The following is a 15,265-nucleotide window of genomic DNA, read 5'->3' as shown; positions in this document are numbered from 1 at the left end:
ATACCAAAACCAGAAAAAGATATCACACAAAAAAGAAAATTATAGACCAATATCACTGATGAACATAGATGCAAAAATCCTGAACAAAATACTAGCAAACAGAATCCAACAGCACATTAAAAGGATCATACACCATGATCAAATGGGATTTATCCCAGGGATGCAAGGATTCTTCAATATATACAAGTCAGTCAATGTGATACACCGTATTAATAAATTGAATGGTAAAAACCATATGATCATCTCAGTAGTTGCAGAAAAAGCTTTTGACAAAATTCAACACCCACTTATGATAAAAACTTTCCAGAAAATGGGCATAGAGGGAACCTAACTCAACATATAAATGTATATGACAAACCCAACAGCAAGCATCATACTCAAGGGTGAAAAACTGAAAGCTTTTCCACTAAGATCAGGAACAAGACAAGGATGTCCACTCTCGCCACTCTTATTCAACATAGTCTGGAAGTCCTAGCCACAGCAATCAGAGAAGAAAAAGAAATAAAAGGAATACAAATTGGAAAAGAAGAAGTAAAACTGTCACTGTTTGCCGATGACATGACACTATACATAGAAAATCCTAAAGATGACACCAGAAAACTACTAGAACTAATCAAGGAATTTGGTAAGGTTGCAGGATACAAAAGTAATACACAGAAATCTCTGGCATTCCTATACACCACCAATGAAAAATCAGAAAGAGAAATTAAGGAAACACTCACATTTACCATTGCAACAAAAAGAATAAAATACCTAGGAATAAACCTGCATAAGGAGGCGAAAGACTTGTACTCAGAAAACTGTAAAACACTGATGAAAGAAATCAAAGATGACATAAATAGATGGAGAAATATACCATGTTCTTGGATTGGAAGAATCCACATTGTGAAAATGACTATACTACCCAAAGCAATCTACAGATTCAATGCAATCCCTATCAAACTACCAATGCATTCTTCACAGAATCAGAACAAAAAATTTTACAATTCTCTTTTTTTTTTTTTTTTTTGCGGTACGTGGGCCTCTCACTGTTGTGGCCTCTCCCATTGCGGAGCACAGGCTCTGGACGCGCAGGCTCAGCAGCCACGGCTCACAGGCCCAGCCGCTCTGCAGCATGTGGGATCTTCCCGGACTGGGGCACGAACCTGTGTCCCCTGCATCGGCAGGCGGACTCTCAACCACTGTGCCACCAGGGGAGCCCTACAATTGTTATGGAAACACAAAAGACCCCGAATAGCCAAAGCAATCTTGAGAAAGAAAAACAGAGTTGGAGGAATCAGGCTCCCCAACTTCAAACTATACCACAAAGCTACAGTAATCAAGACAATATGGTACTGGCACAAAAACAGACATAGGGATCAATGGTACAGGATAGAATGCCCAGAGATAAACTCATGCACGTATGGGCACCTAATTTATGACAAAGGAGGCAAGGACATACAATGAAGAAAAGACAGCCTCTTCAATAAGTGGTGTTGGGAAAACTGGACAGCTACATGTAAAAGAATGAAATTAGAACACTACCTAACATCACAAAAATAAACTCCAAATGGATTAAAGATTTAAATGTAAGACCAGACACTATAAAACTCTTAGAGAAAAACATAGGAAAAACACTCTTTGACATAAACCACAGCAAGATCATTTTTGACCCACCCCCTAGAGTAATGGAAATGAAAACAAAAATAAACAAATGGGACTTAATTAAACTTAAAAGCTTTTGCACAGCAAAGGAAACCATAAGCAAGACAAAAAGACAACCCTCAGAATGGGAGAAAATATTTGCAAATGAAACAACAGACAAAGGATTAATCTCCAAAATATATAAACAGCTCATGGAGCTCAATATCAAAAAACCAAATAATCCAGTTAAAAAATGGGTGGAAGACCTAAATAGACATTTCACCAAGGAGGACATACAAATGGCCAAGAGGCACATGAAAAGATGCTCAACATCACTAATTATTAGAGAAATGCAAATCAAAACCACAATGAGGTATCACCTCACGCCGGTCAGAATGGCCATTATCAAAAAATCTAGAAACAATAAATGCTGGAAAGGGTGTGGTGAAAAGGGAACCCTCCTGCACTGTTGGTGGGAATGTAAATTGATATAGCCACTATGGAAAACAGTATGGAGGTTCCTTAAAAAACTAAAAATAGAACTACCATATGACCCAGCAATCTCACTACTGTGCATATACCCTGAGAACACCATAATCGAAAAAGAGACATGTACCACAGGTTCATTGCAGCACTATTTATAATAGCAAGGACATGGAAGCAACCTAAATGTCCATCGACAGAAGAATGGATAAAGAAGATGTGGCACATATATACAATGGAATATTACTGAGCCAAAAAGGAAATGAAATTGAGTTATTTGTAGTGAGGTGGATGGACCTAGAGTTTGTCATACAGAGTGAAGTAAGTCAGAAAGAGAAAAACAAATACTGTATGCTAATGCATATATATGGAATCTAAAAAAAAAAAAAGGTACTGATGAACCTAGTTGCAGGGCAGGAATAAAGAGGTAGACATAGAGAATGGACTTGATGACATGGGGTGGGAGGGCGAAGCTGACGCGAAGTGAGAGTAGCATCGACTACACTACCGAATGTAAAATAGTTGGCTGGTGGGAAGCAGCAGCATAGCACAGGGAGATCGGCTTGGTGCTTTGCGATGACCTGGAGGGGTGGGGTAGGGAAGATGGGAGGGAGGGTTAAGAGGGAGGGGTTATGGGGACATGTGTATGCATATGGCTGATTCGCTTTGTTGTGCAACAGAAACTAACACAGTATTGTGAAGCAATTATACTCCAATAAAGATCTATTTAGAAAAATATGACCCAAAAAGACAACAATAAAAAAGAAGCTTCAGAAGTTTGCAAAGAGGGAATTCCCTGGCAGTCTGGTTGTTAGGACTTGGCGCTTTCACCTGGGTTCAATCCCAGGTCGGGGAACTAAGATCCTACAAGCCGCACAGCACGGCCAAAAAAAAAAAAAAAAAAAAGTTTGCAAAGAAAGCAAAGGTATTTATAACTTTAAGGTTAGGGTTAGATAAATAAGATTTTCATTTTCCTTAACTTATGTCTTTATTTCTTAACTTGATATTTAATTTAGAATTAGAAGTCTCTACTGAAGAGGAAAATGATACTGGAGATATAAAAGATGGATCCCTCTTGAAAGCAAAAAGGAAGCATAAGAAAAAACATAAGGAGAGGCATAAAATGGGAGAAGAGGTTATACCATTGTGAGTACTATCAAAGTCCATCAGCAGTGCTAGTTATATTGTTGGCAATTGACATATTCCATGGAAACTCGTTAAAGGACCCTTTTAGGGGGTGATTTGGCCATAAGGCAGTCTCATGACACGAACCCTAAAGTGATCTTTTCAAAAAATTGAGGCTCCGGTGTTCTGATCTCTGGGTTCGGTACCCGTGTAGTACTGATTAAATTCAGTGTCTTGATTTGATGGCAGCACTCCACACTGGGGGCGGATCTCACAGACCCTGCAGCCTGCCTCTTGTCACCAGCTCCTAAGCCGGGTCCCAGAGCCACCCTTGGGGATGCAGCCACCACCTTGTTGCTGCGGGGTGGGGAGCAGGCCCCAGGTGACAGATGGCTTAGCAGGAACCTCTGAGTGGAGAGCTCTGGGGTTCTGTCCCCATCTCACCACCACCTTTGCGTTGTAAGTCCCTGGGGCCAAAGGACAGACACAGACCCGGGGCAGCCTGGAATGTTGTTCCCCCAACTTGGGCCTTGGTTTCCAGTGGAAGATGCAGAGCTTTGCAAGGCTAATCTCTAAGGACATTTCTGCTGGGAAATCCCTCGAGGTTTTGATGGTAGGACAATTCTCTACGCCTTATTTCAGGGTTGTGCTTCTAGAGAGGCCAAGTGGAACCCCCAGGAGATGGCAGGACTCCACCTCCAGCGCAGCAGGAGCCCCACTTATGTGCACCAGGGGATCCTCATGCCCCTGAGATGACATGTGGGTGTCTTGTCCAGACCAGGATGACTGCTGCTCTTGGGTGGGAGATGAGGTATTTCCCCTCATGCATTTTCATCTTCAAATGACTTTGGTGAACTGGATGTCTGGGGCAAGTCTCAGCTCTCTCTCTCTTTGTGGTTATTATTATTAGTTGTTATAATTATTCAGATGATGATGATTATTATTGTTATTATTATTATTCAGTTCAGAGGCTTCCCTAGAGGCTGAGTGAGGGAGCTTCCCCACTCCACACTCAGACACTGAAGTATATTTGGAGGGGCACAGTACGGTGTGCAGATCACTTAGGAAAAATACTGATTCCAGCAATCACTCTCCACTGAGGCCGGGGTGGAGGGGTTTCTCCATTAATGTGCTTGGGTTTCAATGACACAATTTGGTTATGGTGATCTCAGGCTATGGCAAGTGCCTCTAAGTCTCCTTTCTGCCCCTCAGACCCCTGGCCAGTTTCGATCTGCTGGGTCACAGAAGCCTGGAGAAGGCCAAGTAGCTGAAGCTGGTAGCCAAGTTCACTGTGAGAAGCAGGGGAAACAGGTCTAGGCTGCTGTGCTCTGCTTTCAGAGGTCAAATGGGACCATGTAAAAATCAAGGTGAGCCCACCCTCTTCCCTGGAGACATTTAGGAATAAAGTAGCCTGTAGAGTTGATGAGGGGACTTCCCCTGTGTGGAAGCCTCCAGTGAAGAAGTGAAGAAGGAATTAGAATATCTAGGATTAGAATATCTCCCCTTTGCGACCCCTAACGAATGGACAAAACTAGAGAAGGAGCATCGTGAGAGAGTGGGGCTCCTCCTGATGGGAGAACGTTCCATCACTGCCCAAGTAGTCTTGCTAAAAGTATTTGAACCTGAATCTAATTAAGCCTCTGGATCCAACTACCAACTTATAAGAAAAGCAGAGAAGAAACATGTTTAATGACACTAGGAGGATGGAATCAACAAAATCCAGACTGTGGGAAACCCTACAGGACAAACGGCCCAGCTTCTTCAACAAATAAATTGCTAAGAAAAAAAGAGAGAGACAAAGGGAGATCCAATGGATTATAAGCGACTTATCAACCAATTGTAACGTGTGAACTTATTGGAGCCTGAATCAAATAAACAAATTTAAAATAATTGACATTTATGATGCAGTTGGAATTTGAACACTGGATATTTGAAGATATTAATTTAATTTTTTTTTAGTTGTGATAGTGGTCTTGTGATAATGGTATGTTGTAAAAAAAATAGCCCTTGTCATTCTGAAACATTCACAGGTAAGGTAATATGTGTGGGGGGAATGTGGGCGGGGGTAGAGCTGAAACGAACTTGGTCATGGGTAGATGATGATTGCAATGGGGTGTGTAGGGTTTCATTACACTCTTCTGCTATTTTTGTGTAGGCTTGAACTTTTCTGTAATAACTTATAATGTCTTAAAAAAATAAATCAGGGCCTTATCTGCATGGGGAGATTGGTTTGGGCAACAGTAGTGGAGAACGGAATCATGATGGGAGGGACCCCTTCTAACAACTCTGCAACCATGAAGGAGACCATCATTTATCAAATGCCTATGAGCCTAGCACTGTGCTAAGCTCCCTCTTTGTATTATCTTATTTAATCTTCATAGCACCTCTATGAGACACATACTATTGTTATCCTCACACGTGAGGAAACTGAGGTTCAGAGAGGTTAAGAAAACTGCCTATAGTCACACAGCTAAATCCAGGGCATAGACCCACACTGGCTCCAGAACCTCCACTGAGGCTGGGATCTGACCTCGAGTTTTTACTTCAATGCCAGTGTTTTTCCTATCCTACCATCACCCACCCTTTAAAAAACAGAAATATCTTTATCGTTTTCCTGATATAAAAATGCAAATACTATAGAAATGATAAAGAAGGCAAAGCTTTAAAAGATAAACTTGTTTTGTTTGAGAGAAGCTAGAACACACTTCAAAACAGAGCTCAAGATTAAGGGCACGAGGGGGAGTCTTTCCACACAGAGGGAGCTGAGGGCAGTTGGTAGGGCCTGGGCTGGGTTTGAAGAGTAGAAGAATTTTCACCATCTGTTTGTGTCCCAGAGAAATCCTCTTTCTCTGTAATACTGTTTTTTGTTTGTTTGTTGTTTTTGTTTTCCCCCACCCGATGCTATCTTATTTCCTTTTCAGCAAAGCAAGTGGCCTCTGATGCCAAGGGGGAAACACAGGTGAGCCTGGCAGCTACCATCCAGGGCTGAGCTGCTAGCATTGGCCCCAAATCACCTACCTCAGAAGCAAGCCCTGTATCCCAGGGACAAAACCCTTTCTTTGCCCATTTCTGTTTTGTAAAAATCGGTGAGATGGTGACTAAATGGTCTTATTATTATTTCTAGTGCCTGGAAGCTTAGCCTCCAGGTTCCTCCACCTAGCCTAGTAACAGATCCCTCCACCACTCGCGGGACAGGTGGCAATCCACTGGTGAAAGAACTCAGTGTATAGCCTTACAGACCACCTAACTTTTTCCAGATGTCCATTTCCTTTTTACCAATGGTGTTCCCAGTATTTCAGCTTAAAATATATGTAGAGGTTTACCCAAAACATGTACAACAATATTTAGAGTAACACCACTCATTACAGCCCAAGTTGGAAACTGCCCCAGTGCCATCAGTGGTACAATGGATCAACAAACTGTGTTATATTCCTACAGTAGAATACTGTACAGTAAAGAAAATGAACTACAACCACACTCAACAACATGGGTTGATTTCACAAAGTTAAGCAAAAGGAGACAGACACAAAAGGAGACATACTGCATGATTTCATTTATATAAAATCAGAAACAGATGACACCCCTCTATGCTGTTAGAAGACAGGATAGTGGTGGGGACTTCCCTGGTGGTCCAGTGGTTAAGACTCGGTGCTTCCACTGCAGGGGGCACGGGTTCGATCCCTGGTCAGGGAACTAAGATCCCACATGCCTCGAGGCGCAGCCAAAAATTAAAAAAACAGAAGACAGGATAGTGGTTACCCTCGGAGAGAATGGTGACCAGGATGAGGGATGAGAGGCCTTGTGGGGTGCTGGTAAGGTTCTGTTTCATGATCAAGGTGCTGGTCCCAGTTTTGTTCGCTTGGAGAAAAATTCATCAAGCTGTGCATTAATGATCTGTTTGTGTATAGTACTTCAATAAAAATGTCAAAAATATCTGCAGACCTCAAACAAAATTAGTTTTTCTCTAGTAATGCTGTTCAATTACACACGAAGGCGGAGCTTGACTGACACGGTCCGCCAAGCAGGGGCCATCCAGCTGACAATGACCGACTTCACGAGAACTTGCCAGAACCGCAGCTATTCTATGGCACCTCTCCCGAAATCTCAGAACCTTACCTATATCTTCCTTGAGGTCAATTTCAGCTGTGGTTGGGTGGACGATGCCCTCCACTCTCATGGAGCCAATATGGCTGATGTCACTCTGGGTCAAGGACAGCTGCATTGGGAAGAGAAGATGCAGAAGGTGGGCGAGATCAAGGCCTATGGAAAATCTTCATGTTTTACTCACATCTGTTCATTCTCTCAATTGCTTGTGTCAACAGGAAGGGCTGTGCGTGGAGCGACCATCTGACGTTTCCAAGGTGTGTGGTTTTCAACAGGCTCTTTGGAGCTCAGTGGATTTGATGTTCACCCTGAGGCTAGCAGCAAATCTGCCTCCCCTTTTGGGGGCAGGACCGGGACCTCCCCTCCTTTTCTTTTCCCTGTAGCTTATGCCTTTGTTTCCCATCTGGGTGGCCTTGGTGTTCGATATCATAATTCTCTGAGTAGCTCCTGAAAGAAGCTACTCGGTTCCCTGCATTCTCTCCAGAGCAGCACAGACCTGTGGAGGCAGGGATGTAAAGCCAACCACTTTGCTGGAGAGAAGTGAGGGGCTCTAGGATTCTGACCCCTACGTCTGGCACACTTGACTTTTGGGACCACCCTCTTGGGGCTATGCTTGTGAAATGCTGCCCCATGTGCCCAGAGCTGAGCAGAATGGAAGTCATTTTCCATTGTCTCCCCATGTGACCTAGAACTTCTTGCTCCCCTAGATAAGGGAGAGAAAGCGAATCATCACGTAACCACAGATAGCCCCTGGAGTGGACATAAATTCCACCTCTTTGCTTCCCTGCTTTCATCAGTGATGAATTAGGAACCCGCCACGTTTATGCTCTTCTCAAAACATGCTCTTCCCAATTGCTTCAACAGAGGTTCGTACTACTGTCAGGCTGCAAACATTCGCTACCCGATATGATTAACTGACTGTTTCCGCGGGTATCACATTGCAGCCCCAGTTGACTTGGTAGATAAATTGTCTGTTATGCTTATGGGAATGAATTATTTGCATGTCTGGCTGGGCTGCTGTTGTGCTGCTGAAGACTTTTCAAATGTATAACCTTGTTTGTTTTCTTTCTGCAGCCTAGAAAGGCAAGCAGACTGAATTATTAGCAAATAATTCATTTCTAACACCAGCGCTATTCAGGGAACATATCTTTGTATTTTCCTTCTTTGATAAATTACATCACACCATGTAAAGCAGGCCTCCCAAAGCCTGGTTGAGAAAGTTAGCTATGGATTTTTTTTGGTGAGCAAGAGATATCTGGGGCATGGAGACCAGAAAGATCCACTCTGGGTACCTCTGGCTGACCCGTGTCAGCATGAACAATTCTCAGCACTAAAGAGCTTGTTTATCCTCACAATGCAGACATTGCCATAGCTCTTTAGTTTAAAAATGAATAATTCAAGACCAGAGTGAAAGTCATATTAGGGAAGGAAGGGATGAAGGAGGCTTCACTGCTTGTAAACAGTAGGTTATAAAAATGCAATAGTGTTTTATGACAGCCCATTACAATTCTCTTTATTACCTTCTGCCCTAGAACAAGGCTTTTAGAAGACAGGATGGTGAATCCATCCCCGGGCCCGTCTTCAGAGGTGGAATTTGAAGTTCCTTCTTTATCGCTGTCCTTTGGTTTGGACTGTTGGTAGAAATCAGAAGGACCCATCAGAAATAATCCAGAAAAAGCCCAAAGTGGCTTTGAAGTCTTTCCCATGGTTACCACCAAGTTGGATGTGAACGGAAGTGGTCAGATGTTAGGTTCTGTTGTTTTCAACAGAGGGAAGCAAACGACAGCAATATGGGCAAAACAAAAGGATACTGCAAAAATCAAGTGTATTAAGGGGTTCGCATGTACCCATAGTCTTTGCTCAAACCTGGACACAGGTATGTTCTTTCCAACGCCTACAGCTTCTGATAATAAGCCAGGTGGGGTCATTCATAGCGCACTGCCCAACTTCCCTTCTCTCCAGGATTCCCCTGGGGCACAGCGGCCGAGAAATGAACTCTTATACCATCTTTTTTGCCATCATGGAGGTCTGGGGAATGAAAAGTTGACAACCCCCAAAGCAGCGCTGTCCAACAGAACTTCATTCCCTCGTGGACACGTTCTATCTTTGTGCTGCTCCGCGTTGCTGAGCACGTGAAATGTGGCTGGTGCAACCAAGGAACTGAATTTGATTTCATTTTCAGTAATTTAAATTCAAATTTAAATAGCCACACGTGGCTAGCAGTTGCCGTACTGGGCAGCATATGAAAGTATTACTCCACAAATGGCGCCTCTGAGCTATAGCTACTTATCCAAAACACCTGAAATGCCATTGGCTGAACTCAGGCGACTCTCTGCGGGAAGCTAAAGGTGTGTCAGTATGCCACATGGGGAGAGGTGGAAAGTAGAGTTCCAGATCAGCTCTCTCACTTGAGATTTTGGTGAGGTCCGTGGAGGGGATCTGGAAACATGAAAACCACCCATATGTGGGGTTTGGAAAACTCTAGTAGACCCTGCATGATGATCTGAGCTCCTCTCAAAGGCCTTTTTTTTTTTTTTTTTGCAGTACGCGGGCCTCTCACTGTTGTGGCCTCTCTTGTCGCGGAGCACAGGCTCCGGACGCGCAGGCCCAGCGGCCATGGCTCAGGGGCCCAGCCGCGAATCTTCCCGGACCGGGGCACGAACCCGCGTCCCCTGCATTGGCAGGCGGACTCTCAACCACTGCGCCACCAGGGAAGCCCAGCCCTTTACTCTTTTTCACACACATTCCTATCATTTTCTCCCAGCACCAAGCTGAGGCGGGTCCCCAGTCCTTCGGGGATGCTGGCCACGCCCTTCTCTTTGGATGGTTCAACTTTCCTCCCGTTCTGTGAGTCCTGAGCTCACAGAGGCCACTGGGCTCACCTTTTTGGACGTCCGTGGTTTGGCAGCCTTCGATTTCTTGCCCCCCTTCTTGCCCGACGTGGCCTTCCTTCCTCTTTTCTCTGGGGGAGGGGAGAGGATAGTTTCTGACTTGCCTTTGGTCCCTCGTTTTTTGGCCAGCAGTTCAGGGTGAATTCTGGGCAGGACGCCTCCGCTGGCGATGGTCACTCCTTTTAGCAGCTGAAGAGAGAGAGAAGGCGTGAGCTCAGACAGCAAAGAGCTCGTTGGTTCTGGATTTAATACGGTTCTAACTGTTGGCAAAACAAGCGTTAAATCTGGTCTCTGCTTTCCAAAGAAACTGCATAATACACGATTTAACTGGTTGTCCCTGCCTCACGGGTAGGACTTTTCTCTGTAGGTAACAAGGCATCCCGAGATCTTGTACAGAAAGCAAAACAAGCAAAGCAAAATGAAAGCGTATAGAGGCTGAAATCAGGGATGTTGCCCAGAGCTTGGAGATTCCAGACATAACCGAGGATAAAGAGCTTCAGACGTGGGAGCACAGCTTGACAAAATGAGGTACAAAGGTTAATGCAAGGGCTAGACCCAGTTAACAACAGGCCCCACTCCTTTGATCATGCATTCCATCAGTAAAATATGTGTGACCACACACCTCCCAACTGATATGTGTTTACTTTAACTAATCAACATGAACTACCACACTAATACATTCTGCACATTCTATAGCAGCGCTACTCCAAATGTGGTCTGCAACCAAGGCTGGTCCACAAGCTATTAGTTACCTGTCTGTGACAAAGAGAGTACAGAAATCATGAGGAAGGGTCTAGTAAGTTGACAGAGTTTTTGTATACCTATTGGATCTAGTAACAAAAAATTGTAGCTGGTAGTTTGTTTTTTTAATTTTTCTAGTAATTATTTTTTATTGTATTTTTGGAAATTATCAGCCCATGTTGGATTGGAAATAAGAACTGATTCTTAACCACAGACAGTTAACATTATAAAATACACATAAATTAAAATTCTCATACTATTTACCTGCTACCTTGCACATCTTTGGCGGGGGGCATGGGGGTGGGAATTCACTCGATTTTGGAGTCAGCTCTAAAATATAAAGCGTTAGTTTTGATATATGAAGAAGGACGCTTCTGCCCTCATCAGAATAAATCGTCAACAAAGTTTGGGGGAAGAAACTGTACAGAGAATAACATATGTGCACTGCACTTCCCTCGGCAACACACAGAGCTTGCTTTCAAAGAGGAAAAGAAATTCTGGCAAGTCTCAGAATATATAATGGGATCTATTCCAGAGACAATTTTATTTTGAATCTAAATAATATGGCTAGCAGAATTTGTTCTTCTCCCATATGATCTGACTCTTTTAGTGTAAATGTGACTGGGTACTGTAGCAGGAAGGATTTCTAGCCAGCCAGGTCCACATGCAGTAGCGCGTTTGGCAAACCCATTCCGTGGCTGGTGTCAATGCTTCAGACGTACCTGATTGAGTTCCTCGTCATTGGCAACTGCCAGCAGGATGTGTCTTGGGGCTATCCGGGCCTTCTTGTTGTCCCTCGCTGCATTCCCAGCCAATTCTAGAATTTCCGCTGAAATTTCAAGGGAGGGTTAATAGGCAATCATAGAATGGGGTCTGAGCTTTCCAAAGCGTTCCTTTGGAAATGGCCTTGGAGTTAGATCACTTTTATTTATTTGTGATTTTTATGTCTGGGCCTGGAAAGAAATCCAGAAAACGGAAAAGAACTCAGGTCACAGACAAGTAAGATATTTTAGCAAGACCTGATATACGATCCTGTGGGCAAAGCCTTCTAGTTGTCCCTTGACATTAATTCTCCCCCATCTTCCGTAGTAGATGGACCTCCGATTTTCTGCAGAGCCCCAAATCACAGGAATGAAGACAGTATTTCCCAGCCACCCTTTTTGTTAGGTGTGATAGTGTGACTAAGTTCTGGCCGATGAAAAGCAAGCAGTTGTGTTGTATAGTACTTCTGGGAAGTATCCATTAATGAAGGGACAGTGCCTTTCTTCCCTTTTTACTGGCAGACTGAGGACATGATGGCTGGAATTTGAGCAGCCATCTTTGACCAAGGGTAAGAAGTTGTGGATGATAGAGCAATAAGATAGGAACCAGAATCTTTTATGACTGTGGAGCCTCCTTACCAACCTGGACTGTCTTCTATAGACGTCTTTTGTATGAGAGAAAAAGAAACTCTTGTTTAAGCCACTGTCGGCAGAAGTTAATCCTGACCAAAACAGAACCCTAACATTGAAGCCGAGTTTGTTTCAGTGTGCAGCCATCTCTGAGGAGAGCTGAGACCCCTTTCAGAATCTCCTTTTCCACTTCACTTGATGCCCCTTGTCCCTCTTGTCCTAAAGGAAAGTGGATAGGAAGAACTGATTTATACTAAGGGGTGAGGTACCACTTAACCTGAAAAGTGAATTTTATTTCACATACTATCAGTTTTTGAGTAAAAAAAAAACAAAACAAAACTATGGAATTGGTTTATACCCCTGAATGCTTTCCCCTTCGTCCTTTATTTTTTCTTTCTTTCTCAATTTTGGAAGGATGCTCTACTAAATCAAATTTGTCTGCTTTCAAGAGCATGAATGAGCCTTTAAAGAAAAATCCTTCCCCTAGAGAGAGTTCTTTCCCTAGAGAAAGAGGCAATGTGCCAGCGTGTTATACGTGGGTGGAAAATTGTATGGGCATGTGTGCATGAATGTGTTGTGTGTATGTATGTGTGCAGGTATGTGTGTATGTGTGTGTGTTGGGGGGATTTGCTGGTACAATGGCATAGATACTAAACCCTAAAATTAATAGGCGATTCTGCATGAATTTTTGCAATCAACCTAATTTCAAATAAAACACCGCATGCAATTGCCGTCATTCGTAAAATCTATGGCAATAAAATAAAAACTTGGCATAAGTATGCCGTATTAACTAAGCAAATGTGATTAACAAAAAATTAGAATAAAATAAGCTTTAGAGTTAAATATTTATATGGCATTTCCATAATGAAAAGCGCTAAATCACTGCAAATTCATTCTCACAACATCTTTTTTGGGTTATTAAGCAAGGAATATTGTGTTTACTAACAATTCATTTACACGGCACCGCATTTTCTGAATCAAAGATTGGGGCACTGTAGTTTGAGAAATATGAGCAGGCTTGTTGGGACTGGAGGACAGAGTATTTGAAATGAACGCTGTATTAGATATCTGGTTTGCTGCCTTCAGATTTCTGCCCAGCTTTTCTTTCGTTTAAAAAGGGTACCCATCAAAAAGAGGTGTAGTTATAAAGTCTTCACAAACAGGCTTGCTTTATGGCTCTAGGTTAAAATGTACTCTCCCCATTGAGCACAATAAAAGGACTTTCCTGCACCTGCTAGGGGCTGCTGCTAGGGGCCCACACCTGGGAGGAAGGAGAACTCCGCTCAACCCTTTTTCCAAATGGGCGGAAACGGGGTCAAGGAGCCTCCGAGTTTTAAGCTTCTGAGAAGTTGAATTTCATTTAGCATCTTGGACCATCACTGTCCTCCCTCTGTCTCCTGCATTTAGAGGAAGCAGTTAAGCATCTTCTTGGGGTTCATCAAATTAACCATCAGCATGAGAGGCATGGCTAATGGGAAGCCCTACACGTTCCCAACCTTCAGGAAGCCCCTGAAGGTCAGGTTATTTTCAGCTTGACAGCCAGATGCACAGACACCGGATTCTCAGACGGAAAATCTGTCATCGAATGCCGCCACGGGAAGAGGCTAAAGGCAGCGATTCGTCAGGCAGCACAATGCAGGCACACAGGTGAGGCTCTGCCCGAGTGCGGCTGGGCTCTCGGACTAACTCTTCCGAAATAATTTATAAGAAAGAAAACCTTGATCGTGTGCTCAAGTGCAAAAGCAGAGGCAGAACTTTTTTTATTTAAAGAGAAAAATACTTAAGAATACATAGCAGAAAATCTAGACCAAGGAGTTCTTTTCTATGTTGGATGTTTAGTCTGAACATTCCTTGGGCCAGACTCCACCATTTAAATGTTTGAAATAACATGAATCATTATTAATATTTTCAAATGTTATGACAAATATATTCACATGAACTATAAAAGTTTGCTACATTCTTGAGTGATTTTATTGATTTTGGGAACACAGGTATCCTTGTGTGTCAACTGGCAATCAATAGGAAAACTGAATTTAATGTCACACATTTGTTTCACTGCAAATTTTGTTGGAAGATCATAATTTGTTAAGTGGTGGAGATTTCCACGGAGGTCTGGAGACTTCTACAGCAAACCTCTCACTTCTCGCAAGTCACACTTCCAGCAATAGTAACCATCTGGGATACAGCTGAGTATCTGATAGTAAAAGGAATGATTTCTGGAGCCAAAAAGGAGGTTGGAAAGCTCATCATGCACATTATTTTGGAAGAGCTCGTGTCCGCTCATTTTGGATACAATCTAAACCAACACTGGATAGCCCAGACCACAGGAGATGGGAAATACCACAGCAAGTGTAGGCTTGGGACAGAACACATGACTGTCTCCTTCCCTGGACTCCGCTCGCTTGTCCACCTGCCCGCTAGGTGGCGGTGTCTCTGGGCTCCGACTGGGCGCTCTGCTCTGCTCGGGCGTTGCAGTCTTCCGAGGAAACGCCATCTACTCACAGCGCCTGCTTCCACCTTCCTTCCCATGTCACCAGATCTGCACTTCCAGCCCTGCCATGGTGCCACCTCGGCGTGCCACAGGTAAATCAAGCTCACCACATCCCCAAATCCAAGATTCCTCGAAACAGGCTCCTCCCATCACCCTTGGGACTGGCAGCTCCATCCAGACAGACCTGGGAGTCATTCCCTCTCCTTCCCTCTCCTTCTCCCTCTCTTCCCAGCCTCATGAATCTTTCTTTTTCTTTTTTTTTGCCGTACGCGGGCCTCTTAGTGTTGTGGCCTCGCCCGTTGTGGAGCACAGGCTCCGGAAGTGCAGGCTCAGCGGCCATGGCTCACGGGCCCAGGTGCTCCGCGGCATGTGGGAGCTTCCCGGACCGGGGCACGAACCCGTGTCCCCTGCATTGG

At 43.8% G+C, this 15,265-nt stretch overlaps 2 protein-coding genes across 7 annotated transcripts in view; one reads left to right on the top strand and one right to left on the bottom strand.

The window, feature by feature from the left end:
• The window catches only part of AIFM2 (apoptosis inducing factor mitochondria associated 2), a 35,903-nt gene extending 28,306 nt beyond the window's left edge, over positions 1 to 7,597 (top strand). For 3 of the 5 annotated variants that reach the window (XM_033407573.2, XM_033407575.2, XM_033407574.2), the window contains exons 9-10: positions 3,123 to 3,252; positions 3,874 to 5,281. In XM_033407573.2, the coding sequence (XP_033263464.1) occupies positions 3,123 to 3,252; positions 3,874 to 3,982 (239 nt within the window). In that variant the 3' untranslated portion in view covers positions 3,983 to 5,281. Of the gene's footprint in view, positions 1 to 3,122; positions 3,253 to 3,873; positions 5,282 to 7,553 lie in introns of those variants that run through there. The other 2 variants (XM_033407576.2, XM_033407579.2) reach the window with 2 other exon arrangements.
• Positions 1 to 15,265, bottom strand: part of LOC101270241 (core histone macro-H2A.2) — a 53,717-nt gene that overhangs the window by 12,070 nt on the left and 26,382 nt on the right. For both annotated transcript variants that reach the window (XM_033407580.2, XM_004280788.4), the window contains exons 3-6: positions 11,690 to 11,796; positions 10,218 to 10,415; positions 8,856 to 8,966; positions 7,348 to 7,447 (exon numbers count right to left, since the gene is read on the bottom strand). In XM_033407580.2, coding sequence (XP_033263471.1) covers positions 7,348 to 7,447; positions 8,856 to 8,966; positions 10,218 to 10,415; positions 11,690 to 11,796 — 516 coding nt within the window. The remainder of the gene's footprint in view (positions 1 to 7,347; positions 7,448 to 8,855; positions 8,967 to 10,217; positions 10,416 to 11,689; positions 11,797 to 15,265) is intronic.

Source organism: Orcinus orca, chromosome 14 (genome assembly GCF_937001465.1).
Source record: "Orcinus orca chromosome 14, mOrcOrc1.1, whole genome shotgun sequence".
Classification (NCBI taxonomy): Eukaryota; Metazoa; Chordata; class Mammalia; order Artiodactyla; family Delphinidae; genus Orcinus; species Orcinus orca.
Note: the sequence above shows the minus strand (reverse complement) of the source record. Positions and strands in the feature narration are given on the sequence as shown.